The sequence below is a fragment of the Acanthopagrus latus genome, chromosome 6 (assembly GCF_904848185.1).
Source record: "Acanthopagrus latus isolate v.2019 chromosome 6, fAcaLat1.1, whole genome shotgun sequence".
Classification (NCBI taxonomy): domain Eukaryota; kingdom Metazoa; phylum Chordata; class Actinopteri; order Spariformes; family Sparidae; genus Acanthopagrus; species Acanthopagrus latus.
In genome coordinates, this window is record NC_051044.1 from 8,773,650 (window position 1) to 8,788,564 (window position 14,915).

At 43.4% G+C, this 14,915-nt stretch overlaps 1 protein-coding gene and 1 long non-coding RNA gene across 2 annotated transcripts; both read right to left on the minus strand.

Moving 5' to 3' along the window:
* Positions 1-1,316: 1,316 nt before the first annotated feature.
* LOC119020462 (potassium voltage-gated channel subfamily A member 10) lies at positions 1,317-11,087 on the minus strand. The gene is made up of 4 exons (XM_037099774.1): positions 10,933-11,087; positions 9,660-9,752; positions 9,221-9,317; positions 1,317-3,305 (listed from the first exon to the last, which is right to left on the minus strand). Exon 4 carries the CDS (start codon positions 3,134-3,136, stop codon positions 1,472-1,474), a length of 1,665 nt encoding a protein of 554 aa, XP_036955669.1. The 5' UTR covers positions 3,137-3,305; positions 9,221-9,317; positions 9,660-9,752; positions 10,933-11,087; the 3' UTR covers positions 1,317-1,471.
* A 368-nt stretch (positions 11,088-11,455) lies between these two features.
* Positions 11,456-13,595, minus strand: LOC119021556. The gene is made up of 3 exons (XR_005075642.1): positions 13,527-13,595; positions 13,228-13,306; positions 11,456-12,163 (listed from the first exon to the last, which is right to left on the minus strand). It is a non-coding gene; the product is annotated as an uncharacterized LOC119021556 (long non-coding RNA).
* Between the last annotated feature and the right edge of the window lie 1,320 nt (positions 13,596-14,915).

Genomic DNA, 14,915 nt, shown 5'->3' on the forward strand with positions numbered 1-14,915 from the left:
CTGGAGGAGTTTTCAGGCATGCTCTCTCCTAGTGACCTGTGAACCTCTCTTTTAATCAGTTAAGACTGTGTCCTCACTTAAGTCCTGCATAGCATAGTTGACAAAAAATAAATACATAGTTAGCTGCTAATAAATGCATGATAGGGAATGTATTGATCTTAATTTTGCAACAAAAAGAGCCCAAGAAAGCCTGCTAACATCTAGCTTTTGTCTCATATTTGAATGTGTACATTCGGCATTGACTCATCCGTCAAATGTCACGGATGTTTATCGGCTCTAGATCCGGTCGGCTGTGATAAAAACACCCAACATATGCATATGCAGGTTTATAAAACCTGCATATGCACACTAACGTTGGTGTAAACATGGTTTTAAGGACCTTATTACCTGTTAACTAACACTTATAACAAGGACTTCAATACAGAGCGTTATCGATGAGGTAAAGCTCCAAAAGTGCCTACATGATATGTGGGAAAAAGAAAACACTGAGTGCAATGAATTGATATGGGTTTTAAAGGGTAAATTCATATTATAATAACAAGTTAGAAGGTGACTGCTTGTACAGATAAACCTGTGTAACCTGGTATAAAATGCCAAATGGTAAAAATGAACACCATGTAGATAAAAAAAATGATGTGATTTTCAACACTGGAACTGCTGCATGCTACCGCTGCATGTGCTATAATACAGCCGAAGCAGTCTCAGGGCTCGACTTATACTTTGCAGCCTATCTACGAGACTAATCGCAGGCTACTAACCCTGCCAGCTATTTATCACACAGATATGGTTACGCTGTGTCATATGGAGAAGCGCTGTGGGCTGCTGAGCGTTCGCAACTATAGATCTGCTGATGGGACAATGTGTGCGCCGATGTCCTCTTGCCTTACACTGGACTCACTCTGCCTGACCTTGAGACTCGTGCCAAGTTCTGTCTGGATTTTTGCTGAGAATGGCAAAGTGGAGACCGACATGGAACTGAGATGTAATACTAGCTCGGGAGCATACTTCCAGTTTAAATGATTATCAAAACCGTTTGTGATTTCTTCTGCGGGATAAACTTATCGTTACACAGACCTGAAGGTCAAATTTACTCTTCCTGTCACTCGTACAGTTTCCTACAATCTACCTGAAGAAACGTCTATGGTACAAATGAGCCATCGCATTACTTTTTTCTTCATATTGCACTGGATGAAAAGGTGATTATTATACCCTTCAGCTCCTCTCATAAAGCTCAACTGACATAGTTGCTGAGTTGTGTTAATTGCACTTTGACACATCCACAAGCAGACAGACAGATGGACGGACGGACAGACAGACAGTTTAAAGGCTGTCTCACCACACAGTGCCTATTAATACTGGAACAGTGTGCACAGTACAAAATAGCTAGAAAGATGAGTTCATCTCACTACTGGATATGTCGTGTTTGTCCGTGTGTTTTTCATGCCCTTGATATAAATGCGTGGTTCCCCTATCAGTGCATGCCGTTCTTCTCGTTCTGCCAGGTGCCGTTACTTTTGTTGAGCGACGGCGTGCTTCCGTACTTGTTCGCAGCCGACATTTTCTGCGCAGCCTCTGCCGCCGCGTCCATGATCTGTTTCTCCTCCTGCTCGGTCTCACGGTGGTAGAAATAGTTAAAGTTGGAGACGATGACCGGCACGGGCAAGGCGATGGTCAGGACACCAGCAATGGCACAGAGGGTGCCGACCATTTTGCCTCCCATCGTGATGGGGCACATGTCTCCGTATCCCACGGTGGTCATCGTCACCACGGCCCACCAGAAGCCGTCGGGGATGCTAACAAACTGTGTCTGGGGCTCATCCACTTCTGCAAAGTAGATGGCACTTGAGAATAGGATGACTCCTATAAAAAGGAAGAAGATGAGCAGCCCAAGTTCCCTCATGCTGGCTTTCAAGGTCTGCCCCAAGATCTGAAGCCCTTTCGAGTGTCGGGAGAGCTTAAAAATTCTGAAAACTCTCACCAGGCGGATGATTCTTAGGATTGCCAGGGACATGTTCTGACCAGAGTTCATGTCATCGTCAGGGGTCGTAGCCAGCTCTGTTCCCAGGGTTACAAAGTATGGAATTATAGAGACTATGTCAATGGTGTTCATGATGTTGTTGAAGAAATCGCGCTTGCTGGGGCACACCACGAAACGGACGCCGACTTCAAAGCAGAACCAAATGATGCAAATAGTCTCCACAATGAAAAAGGGGTCTGTGAAATACGCCATCATGTCTTTGGCGGCGGGATGAGTAGCATCTTGTGTCCCATTGATCATCTGGGTCAAAGCCGGGGTAAAGTCATTGTCCTCCCTGAACTCTGGCAGAGTCTCCAGGCAGAAGATGAAAATGGAAATGACGATGACAAACACAGAAACCAGAGCTACAGATTTGGCCGCACTGGAGCTTTCTGGGTATTCAAACAGGAGCCAGAACTGTCGCTGGAGTTCGTTGGTGGGCAAAAGGACCTCTGGCTCTTTGATAAACCCTTCGTCTTCGCGGAACTGCTCCATCGCCTCGTGACCCAACTCGTAGAAAACTATTTCATTCGCGAACACATCTAAGGGAACGTTGGCCGGTCTGCGGATTCTCCCTCCTGACTGATAGTAGTACAGAATACCATCAAACGACGGCCGGTTCCTGTCAAAAAAGTACTCGTTTTTCATCGGGTCGAAGTAGCTTATCCTCTTCATGGGGTCGCCGAGCAGCGTCTCGGGGAACTTATTCAGGGTGCTGAGCTGGGTCTCGAACATCAGGCCCGAAATATTGATGACAACTTTCTCGTCTTTTTCTTCCATGCAGTGCCTCTCAAACAAATCTTCATTCTCGTAGCAATCCTTCGCCATCTTACTGAAGACGCTGTCAGTGGGAGACTCGCTGTTGATCAGGAGCTTCAGGTTAGAGATCAAACTGGCGCTGCTGGAGTTCGCTTTAGTGGTCAGTGTCGGAGGAGTGGACGGCGACAACCCCTCCTGACCGGACGAATGTCCGCGTCGTCTATGTGGCGACTGCAGGGGGAAGAGATTCTGATCGGGGGCCTCTGAGGTGGGCGAGGTCGGGTACCCGGAGTCATTCGGGTCTCCCAGGTTGATGCCCACATCATCCATGTTTTCAAAATTAACAAGTGGCACCTCCATCCCCTGCGTTGTCCCTATCCACAGCTCCGCCTGTCAGCCTGGTTCGAGTGCAGGAGGCAGAGGGGACACCACGAACAGTGCCACGCTGAAGATCCTGGCAGGGCCTCCCTCCTCCTGACTATCATTCAGGCAGCTGTATGCCTCTTTTGGAGTCAGTCCTCTGTATAATCTGTAAAAGAGGAGGGGTAAAAGGAAAAAAAAAGCAAAGTTGTGTTACATTTTGTTAAATAGTGCAATACAGTTTTGTTGGTAAAGAGGTTTTTCTGTCAGCTCCTGTTTACATCAGCAGAGAAGTTGCCATCTGATACTCTGCTTGTACGGTTATTTTTTTTCTCCCCCAATTCACTCCCACAAACCGAACGAAAACACAGACTGTGCAAGATCGGCTGCGAAGGTGCTTACACAGGGTATGGATGGTAATATTGCTGATCATGTGCCACAGAGCCAAACATGTTTAATTTCCTCATGGAAAAAAAAAAACTCTGAGTCTTCACTTCTGACTGAAACACATCAAAGAAACCATTTAAATCTCCCTCTCTCCAACCACTGTCTCACTTAATCATCTCAGTCTTGGTTGAGGTAGTCTATCAGCATCACGTTTACTTTATCTTTCCGTAGCTGTTTATTATTAGATTTGTCCGGTTCGGACAGGTAACCAAATCCGGACACACAGTTTAAGCTGCAACCTCTATGTCCACTTGACACCGAGGGGCCCTGCGTACTCAGAGCGACTCATCTGATTCTATTTCCACTTGCATCGTAGCAGATAACGTAATGGAACAGGATATAGGATTGAATCGTCTTATGTAAGGACATCATGATAGGGCTCATGCAAAAAATAAAATGTATTGATTGTGCCGTGTCAGCAAAGAGGGGTTAGTGAGTCCAGGAGAAAGGACAGTTGAGGATGCAGAAGGCAGAAAAGTGCTGTTAGAGCCGCATCTTTGCATCGTGAAAAAAAAAAAAAAAAACATTTCTAAAATCAACTCCTTGCTGCTGAATTGCGAAAATGTCCCACTGAACTAACTTAGCCTGTTCTCACACTGTGCAAGCATTAAAAGACACAACAAATTCATAACAAATCTCACACAAATGCATGAAAATACATGTCTAATTAAGTGTGCAGTTTAAATCCAGCTGTGTGCAGATGTCCGCACCACTCACCCATTGTCCCCGGCTCTGCAGAAGTTCTTGTGCCCTCTCTACTCTGCTTGGCAGCTCCGCTGTGCTCCCCTCTTCCTCCCTTCAATCTCTCCCTCATCCAGACTCACAATCAAGAGTGTCTCTAGCTCTATTAAAGCTCCCATTGGGTAATTTAACACCCTATGAGAAACCAGAGATGTCAGAGGTACCCACATGCGCATGCAGACGTACACACGCACGCACACATACACACATACACACAAACACTGGCAAACACAAACTCGCTGTATTTTGAATGTGGGGGTCACCTGGCTTTGTTCTCCCTGCTCCCTCCTCCGTCAGTGGGATGAGTGAGGACGGTATAGGTGGCTCCTCTGATAGGAAGATTTACTCTGCAGGAGCCAATCGCTGTTTGATGTGGCGAAAGGGAGAGTAGGGACCCACTCTTACTCCCCTCTTTCCTGCAGAGTAAGCAGCCACACGCGGGATCATCCAATCCACCCTCACCTTGGGGATTATACTCTATTCTTCCCCTGTTACAGGACTTATCATAGCTCTCAATACCTGCAGCAGCGCACATCTGCCCGGGGGCTTCAGCTCGCTCTTGTTTACATCTCTACAACACAGGCTGACGCGGAGAGAAACCTTATTGACTTTTAAAACTGTCACAAAGGTTTCCCACCAGTCTCCATCAAACGTTTGTCCTCTCCACCGTGTTTCGGTGCTAATGCAAATCCATAAAACACAGGTACACCAGAATCAGTTGTATCGATGAATGCTATTCAAGGCACACATTCACTCTGGAGGTGTTAAGTATAGATTTGTGAGAGGGTTGAGAGGAAAAACTGTCCTGCAGATGTGGTTGTGTGTTTTCATGTCACTTCTGGGTCTGTCACATTAATAAAGCAGCTCTGTTGAAGACTTGTGCCTGACTTAATTAAAACGTTACAAAAAAAAAAGGCTTCAGTGTCTTTTTTTTTTTTAGTTTTAACTCTGCTGAATTCTCCCGAGGAGCAAAAAAAAAAACAAAACTTTAATCACAGTTAATCTTCGACTTCCTCAGAAGGGCGGCCAATTTGGCATCATAGGTGGAATATTGTGTTACCTGACAGGGAACCAGTTGCCTGAAGACGGACTTCATTCCCTCATCTCTCACTCTCGCCCTGCTGCAGCCTTGGAGTTCGGCTGTCTGCTGGTCCTCTGTAACATTGCGGCGCGAGCAGCACCACTGCAGGCACATGGCTTCAAGGTCACAGAAAACTGTTTTCAGACTTCACAGCCTGCACTTTGCTATACATCATCACGCACAGTCACCTCTGGGAATCTCCTTATGTGTCCCCACGGGAACATCACGTACATGTGCATCAGTGGAGAGGATCTTCACAGGTCTGTTTTTTCTTTTTTACCTGAGATACGCACTCAGGTTGGTTCATAAACACAGACCAGATGGATGCAGGGATCATCGCTCAGCTGACTCAACACGCTCCATATATAATACAGGGATCTTTCTCTTTCATGTCCTGAACATGACCTGTCACTTAAACACCTCGTAATAGAATCTGTGATGGACAGGAGGATGGACAGTGAAGGGGGAGGGGACAGACTGAGAGGGTAAATAATCGATCCGTCCCCCTGCAAAACGATTTGTGTCAGTAAAAGTGGGAGAGGGGAGGTAAATGGGTGAGATGGACTGCAGCTACTGCAGTGTCACTCCTCTCAGGAGTACTGACAGCGTACCAGAGGGATAGCGTCCCTCCCTCTGTCCTTCTACTCAGCCTGCGATCCATCATCTGTCCCTCCTCCCTCTCTCCCTCCCTCCCTGCATCCAGCCCTCCCCCCGGATGACACTGTCACCTTACCCGTTAACAGACTGTGTTGACAAAGCAGTTCCTCCATCAGCATGCTTGTGCGCGAACTATACTGACGCTGCAGCGGTATAAACACCTCCTGCACACCTTTATAGAGCTCGACTTTGAGCCATGGACGCCTGACAGGAATAGCAACGTCTGTTCAGGGAAAATAAAGTCCAACTTCAGCTCTGAAGGGAGGAAGTGTACATGTTGTTCAGCAGGTAACACTTTACAATAACCATCAGCAACAAATAATACATTAATAGACAATTACACTTAAGCTGATAGTTATTCCATTGTTAAAAAGCAGCAGAAAAGGTTTCTGATCATCAATTACAACTTTATCATATTCGTTGATGAAATATGTCGGATTTATTAACCATTTACAAAGTATTATAAACATCTGTTGCATATCAACATCTGTGAGTCCAGTATTTACTTTTCTTTTAGCTCCGTTTTTGGTCTCTACCACATTCGCCAGCTAATCACTAACTGAGTCTGTCTGCTTCGATGCTGAGTTTATGTCCAGTGGGAGAGTGCAGAGCTTCATCCCTGACAACAAACAAATGAACTGAAACTCAGTTTTAAGCTCTGTAAAGCGAGCGGATCTGAAGGTTCAGGCGAGGATTTCCTGTGGATTCATCACTATCGGCAACGCCTCTCACATTACTCTTTGTTTGAAAACAGAGATTAAAGCTGCTTCATCACAAACAGACTTCTTCACGTGAAACTGTCCTCGGTGAAGGTACATTGACCGCATGTTCCTCATCTGGTCAGGTCAGGCGTTATGGTATAACAAAATGGATTTCACACACTTTCCAAATTAGTCGTCTTAATTTACAGTCAATCATAATTAGGCTGCTCTGATTGGTCCAGTCTGAGAGTAGATTAACTCTCAGTCATGCAGATTACAACCTCCTGAGTGATAAATGTACTTGAGTCCATATATATCACTTGTTCTGCTTCTTATTTGATGATGCCTGATGAACGTACATATTAGATCCAAACTTTGCTACAGCAATTTGTTGATTGATAGAAAATATATAAACTTTTCATCAATTGATTAATATTTACAGTAGTTTTAAACACAGAATTATCGTAAAATGATGTTTTTAGCCTCTCAAATGTTTTTCCTCCTTTTTCTCTGTATATTTTATCATATAAAACTGAATATCTTTGGGTTCTGGATTGAAAAAAGACAACAACTTGGACTTTTTTTCACTGATCTAGAAAATAATCAACAGATAAATCGATAATGAAAGTAATCTTTTGTTGCAGCCCCTTTAACAGTATGACGGTCTGTCTGACTGACTTTTGCTTTCAGTTTCATTGTCCTGTGGTCTCTGATTTTATTTGGACGCTACACTCTTTCGGAAATGACAGTCACACGTAACAAAATCTCATCTTGTGCACATGATCTATGTAATTCTACCTGATTAGCCCATATGCTCATCCATTAAGGGTGACAGGATTTCAAAGTGCATGTCAGGGAGCTCGGATTAGATATTCCAGCCTGGTAATCGTATATCTGTTGTAAAGGCAGCTGGTTATTCCAGTCTAGTAATCCTATATATTGTGGCAGGGCTTCTCCTCACCGCAAATACCATACAAGGTTGGGTCATGAGCACACAAGGGCACAGCAGCCATAGTATATAAAACCCCCACACAGCTTAAACAACAATGTTGGGTAATGTTAAATGGCAGAGTGCCTCAGGCTCTTATGGATTCAGGGTGAGTGGCTCAGTGATCAGTGTTTTCTCAGTCACATGTTTGGGATCCCTTAACGGTTCATTTGATATCTAGATGAGTTCATAAGAGGGAATATAAGAGTGTATAAGAATAAATATGATTGAAATATTTGATCACTATCATTCAGTTCTTTTGGAGCTTATTATTTGGTTTGGCAGTTTAATGTTCGCAGTTAATGTTTCTGGAAAAAGGTGATACATTCAAGTTAGATTAAATGTTGACATTTCTAGTGTCATATCATATTCACATTACAAGTTGATGACTTGACTGTAATATCAGGAGGTGAAGGGGATGATGGAGGAGTTACAGGCAATAAGGCAGAAAAAAGCATCGCAGTTCAAGACTACCTCTCAACATTTGCAACAGTGACACCACTGGACACCACTTTGGTAAAATGTAAAGTTTTAACATATCTGAGGTTTGCCGAAACGTACATTACCAATATATATTCTGGAGACTGCGTTAAGTTTTGAAAAATGGAATAAAATCAGAGACCCCCTGGTAGCTTGATGGTCTATGGAGTCAGAAAAATCCAGAATCTGAACATCTCCACTACAGTGCCCCTCACATCACACTGGTGGGAAGTTCACGAGATTCAAAGTGAGCACAAAGAAACGTCCCCCTCGTCTTCAGGATGAGAGTAAAAACAGAGTGTCAAACTCTGCACACACATCATTCTGCACCGTGAAGGTCAAACGCAACGAAGAATAGACGAATAATAAACTAAACACACTTAAGAGTATAGTAAGACTTTAAGCTTGTCCATCAGTAAATTCTTGAAGGAATAATGGTTAATAAAAACAGTTTTCTGTCCTCTGTGATTTCACTCTTCCCTTCATTGTGTTGGACTGAGGATTTGCAGCTGACGACTGTTACTCCACTAAGGAGATTATGCAACACAGAAGATCAGCCCGGAGAATCACCCTCGTAGATGAGCAGACTAAATACTACGGACTTAATTGAAATGTCTGGATTGTTTCCAGCCTCACTAATCAAAAGACACGTGCTAATCTTGGATGACTCCTTGGACCCGACACGGCGGCATGGAGGGGGGGGGGGTGAGTGTGTTTCACAACAAACCAATCACGCCGCAGCCACAACATTTAACACGGCAATCCTCCGTGGTTTAAACTCACTGATTAAATTACACTTTCTTTTTCCCTTGGAGCACAAAAAACATCCTTCAGCAGCAGCCCATGCGTACTGTGAATTCATCCCACACTGTAAATTCCTTCAAAGCACGAGCGCACGCAGCGAGGAGGGATCATTTTCCCTCCAGCGATCATACAGGGAGGATGAATGCCACACACCACCCACTATTTTGACAACAAACATTGCTCACCGTTGGACGGGGAGGTTCCATGGCTGCAGGCGATCCGAGCTCGTCCAAAGCCTCCTGAGTTACACCGGGCCTCCTCCTCATGTTCCCATATGGCCTGCTGGAGTGAACAAAACATTATTACAGTGAGAAATTATCAGTGAGATTCATCAGATTGGACAAAAATAAAAGACTGCTATAGCTTACGTGATGCAACTTTAAGCATCATATTTCTGTAAATTAAATACCTTCAGCAATACTTTAACCTCTGACTATAAGAAGAATCAAAGAATCACTATTTATTGGTTTTACTGCTTGAATTTAATAGCATCTATTTAGAAACTGCCTAAAAATCAGGCAGTTTCTTAACCCTCACCATGGTTACTCTTTTAAACATCGCTTTTTAGAAAAAATATATCACACATATTAGTTTTTAAAAAGAACAAGCATTAAATTAATTTACCTTGGTATCCAGCGGTGAAAAAGAAAACTCATCCTGACTCACTCACACATCCTCTCAGATTAAGGCAGGGTCTTAAGGAGCTGGTGTAAATCTCTGAGGTTTTGACAGAAGGCTGGGCAGTTACAATTAAATACCCCATAAACAAGACAGATTTTTTTCAGCAACTCAATCGATTCAGTCAGTCTGGATAAGACGCAAGTCAAATAAATCCCCACAGTGCTTCCCGTTCACATCGTATTTATGCCAGTGTTTACAGTCGGGAACGCAAGTATTTTTTCAGGGAGAGCAAAATCTGCAAGACCTTCACACGAGGTCAGTAGATGTCACTTTACTTGCCAGAAACTAAAGTGAAGTCCTCCTTGTGCAGCATGGGTCTCATTTTTCTCATTGCTAGTAAAGTCCTGAACCCGTCTGTCTGCCTGCCAGGTGCTCTTGCTTGGCTCTCTATCATATTTCACACTCGTGCGTAGGATTCGCTGGTCACACGCCAGGTGTGTGTTCACCTCTCTGCCCTCTCTGTTCTCCATTTAGTCTTTGTTGAGAGTCAGCGGGGGTTGAAAAAGAAGAAACAACAGTGACAGACATGTTCTTGGGTTGTAGTGTCACAAAGACACAGACAAAGTTTGTTGTTTGTATGTGAGGATGGCGATGTCTGTCTGTTGGTCAGTCCGCCACCGTGAACGCAGACTGAAATTCACTTAGCTCCAGATTAAATCTCAAAATGGATTAAAGTGATTTCAAAACGTTTTCACACAGACAGTCAAACATCTCATCATCTATTGTATGGATTGGCACACAGTTTGGTACACAAACTCATGTTCTCCTTGCCAACTGTATAAAATATGGAAGGAGCATCTCCATTTTGAGAGGTCACAAGATGATGACCAAAATGACAAGAGACATGAGAACATGTTTTTTCTCTTCAATCATGCTGCACCCATCTGCTCCACCCACGTTAAAAATATGGATGGAGCAATGGGCTTGAAAAGTGAAGCCAATGAAGAAGTGCCTTTAACTGGCATTCTTTCTAATGGTCAGCAGGAGGCGCCTCAACTGGTTTCAAAAAAGAAGTCCAACTGTATGCAAGCTCATGAGAAACTGACCCTGCAACTTTCAGCTTGATTTATAACCCCAGTAAACTGTTTTCTTACGAGTTCATGGTCTCACACATTAGTTTCAAGTCTTCAACACGGCATGATGTTTGTTTTATAAACTATTGTCCTGTTTAGAGTAAAAACGATGATAAAGCAGGTTTTCTTTAGGTTGTGGATACCTTGTGATTGACAAGTTGCTACTATGGCGTGTCCTCTCATCCATGACGACTGTATTGCCAAACTTCGAGATCATCTGACAATTCGTCAAATCTGCAGTACCTGCAAAACAATTTTGAAGTGCTAACAAGCAAATATCAGCATGGTAACATGCCAAACTAAGATGTTCACATGGTAAATAGTATACCTGCTAAACATCAGCATGCTAGCATTGTCATTTCCAGGATGGTAGCATGCTAACATTAGCATTTACAGGTGCAACATTTAGGAGTATTAATTTAAGAAATGTAAAAAAATGTAAAAAAAAATATCTAAAATTATCAACAGAATAACAAAATCATTTTGATGCTGTGTCAAAGACATCTGTGTATTGTGTACAACTTAAGCTTCTTAGCTGGTGGTGCACTTCCACTAGCTGAACAACAAACTGAGCTGATTAGCTAAGAGCGGCTTCAGTTAGCAGCTACGCTGGTGATACGCTGCAGCCATATTCGTTTGCAGCATGACCTGCGAGATGGTCAGTTCTTAAATATTGCAACATCACTGTCACTACAGAAAATGAAGCTTCACAGAGCCGAGAGCAAGTCTGCAGAATGTTATTTTTACTTTGATAAGTGACCATCCTGCTGGAAAAAAAACAGCATTTTTTTGTTTTTTTGGTGCTGGTCTATGCTGTTTTTTCCAGCAGGGCATTGTTCTGTCTACACCTAATAGTTGATTGCACTCATGCATGGGAGCATTATTTTCAAAAGTAGCTTACAGGGCATTGCAAGACTGGTGATAAGTGGTATTTGACAAGCCAATATCCATTTGAAAACAAACTAAACAAATAAATGGTTTGAAAATAATCAACATTCAGCTTCCATCTCTCACATTCCTTTTCATTTGAGGCCATTGTATGTCTTATCACCAGAGTGCAGCTCTTAAAACCCACACAGTTCTGCTAATACACTCCCCTGGAACAACATTTCTTCTTGGCTTATAAAATATTTCTGCACCAAACCCTTGTGTTGAATCCTCGTGAGGTTTCTGGTTGCGTCGTATAGCCTCCGTGTATTGGTATGTGCAGGAATCAGATACCCAGGCATGTGTGTCCCAAAGGTGCTGAAAAGCGCTGGTCACTGCCGTGTTACTGGGGACAGACGGACAGGTATTCAAGTCTCAACACCAGGTATCTTCTTATCCAGTGGAACACTGTCGGCCATTGTTGCCATGGTGTGGCTGCATGGGTCACTGCTTGGGCAAAATGGAGCAGCTATAAATCTTTCAGATTGTCATCGCTCTGTTTTTTTTTTTTTTCACACACGTTCGCAGGGGGTCTACAAATGGGTTAATGTAGTTCATTGATACATGGAGGTATTCTCTCTGCATGCCTGCATTGATCGCTCAACAACACGCCGCTTTGGAAATAATACTCCACCCTTCCTGCGTGAGCACTTTGTAGAAGTATGCTTGTCGCAACATACATGATATAACAAATTTCTTCCCCTGTATTAGAACATTGTTCACCACTGAGAGGTTTCTACTGCATCACTCTCTTTGATCAAACATGAATAATAAATGAAGGCAAGCTGCTAAAACCTCCTTCACTATCTCTCCTCCCCACTGCTTGCACCTGACAAGAATGCTCCACCCAGGAACCCCATTATGTCAGCGGCAACTGGCTCCAGTCTCTTACACGATAACACAGGCATTCACTGTTTTATCGTTATTTCATTTAGGGCAGAAAATACTGAGCTAAATAACAGTTAAAGCTGCATTCGAGTGAGTCTGAGGTGAAAGAAGTGGGTCACGGTGGAGCGTTTTAGTTTCTTTCAGCTAATTGTTTTGGTTTTACAGCCCTAGTCATAAAGGAGGGTTGACCGCCATGGCTTTTTCAGGGCCGATACCAATACTGATTATTGGAAATCAAAGAGACTGAAAAACAATTTTTGGGACAGATATTATCTTGCAGTTAAAAGGAAAGTCTTCCCAACCACCAGTGATGAAATAAAGAAAAATATTAGTAAAAGTACTGTTTCTTAAGTGCAATTTTGAGGTGCTTTACTAGAATATTTCCGTTTTCTGCAACTTTATACGTCCTCTCCACTACATTTATTTGATACATTTATTCAGTTTGCAGATTCAGATTATTTGAGTGTTAGGGTTAGGGTTGTGACATGTTAACAATGAAACACTGTTGTTGTTGGGGACTTTGTGCGATAAGATGCTGCATCAGAGCCAAAGTAGCACATTTTTATTAGTTCATTTTATCAACAAATCAGAAAAAGTGTTACCCCCAGTTCAGGCTCACCAACCTTGTTTTCAGCTGCAAGAGGCAGCTCAGACGAGGTAGCTGGGGAACATAGTTGAGCATTCAGATATTTCCCTCAGGAGCTGAAACCAAAAACAAAGCTGAAACAGGAGGTAATTTTAGACGGAACATGTCTTAGTAGTAAAGTAGGGTTAGGTACCAAACTAGGTACTTTTAGGGGACCCAGCCGAGTTAATTTAGTACTAAGTACTGATTCATGAGAAATCAATTAGTGCCAAATTTTGGTATTTTGGTCTTTAGAGTGATGTTATAGAGAGAAAAAGAAAGAGTGAGACATCACACCTGCGTCAAATCACGGTCAGACAGGGAAACAAAAAAAGCTGAGTGCATCATGTTTGAGTGCCTCACCCCTGCAGCAGCTGACATTTGCACACCTGCAGCCACTGCTGAGCTCATAAATGGAGAGTTACACCCCTTTGCCATCTTCAAGTAATTAGAAGCCAGCCAGAAAAGTTGTTGGAGGAAACTGGGCTTTTCGACATTATTGTTTTTACTAGCTTTAGCCAAAACTAGGCTACTGGCTGCAACCAAAATTCCTTACCAACAGGAGAGAGAGTGAGGGATGACATGCAGCAAAGGGCCACAGTTTGGATTTGAATCTCAGGCCACTGTGGAGAAGACACAGCCTCTGTACATGGCGCCACGCTCTGGGACGCTAACCAATGAATTGGCCTTTAAATGAATGGATGGCTTTTTGTGGATAGTTTTGCCATTCAGATTCAGTTTTCTCTTGTTGCGACGTTCCCAAAACCCAAGAGAGCGAGTACACCGATGCTGTAACTAATAACAACATCCTTGTGATGACTGATGGTCGACACCAGGATATAAAAGGACCCATGTTGTAATTAACCATAGTTGTCCCTGAAGGTGTGAGGATTTCTAGGGCAGCTGATGTAGAATTCCCTCTAAACCAACACACACACACACACACACACACACGGCTTGTCTCGTCCTCTTTCTTTGTGGTATATTTGGGCAGAGGAACAGAAGCAGCGTCATCTGCACGGCGATGACGGTGCTTTGTTTGAGGCAAGACGGCCTTCTCTTCATCAAGAGATCATTGCATACATAATGAATAAGCTCCGTGAGTGCACTGGGACGCGTTTACCCCCTACACACATACAGGCACACACACAAACACACAGGAGCTGATTCTCTGTTTGTCACTCCACACTGGACTGCTTATGAAGCACATTTGAATGTCCTCGTTTAATCAAGATTTCATTTTCCTCCCAATAATTACTCCTTGTCCCAATCGTTGTGATGAAACAATTTCACATTGTTTCATATCTGTCGTGATAAGCGCCGACGTCTTCTATAAGGGATCATGCATCACTGAACTGATAAGCAGGACGAAGTCGAATTAGTTTCAACACAGATAGCATACGTGAGCGAGGAGAAGGTGGAGGGAAGGTAAAAAGCTGCTGGTTGGTCTAAACTAAATGCGCTGCAGTTAGGGGCTTTACAGATTTCCTGCTCCTGCTCTGCACACAATCTCAGAGCTGGAAGTGGGATGTAAAATGGGAGAGGCCCCGGGACTGAGATGTTGATAAAATATTAACTTGTACGGGATATTTAAAGCCTCTGACATTCTTTCAGTGGTTGGGATGTTGGAAGAGGCCTCATCCACCAGCTGTAGCCGGCAGCAAGGATGCAGTTTCCACCTTAAGT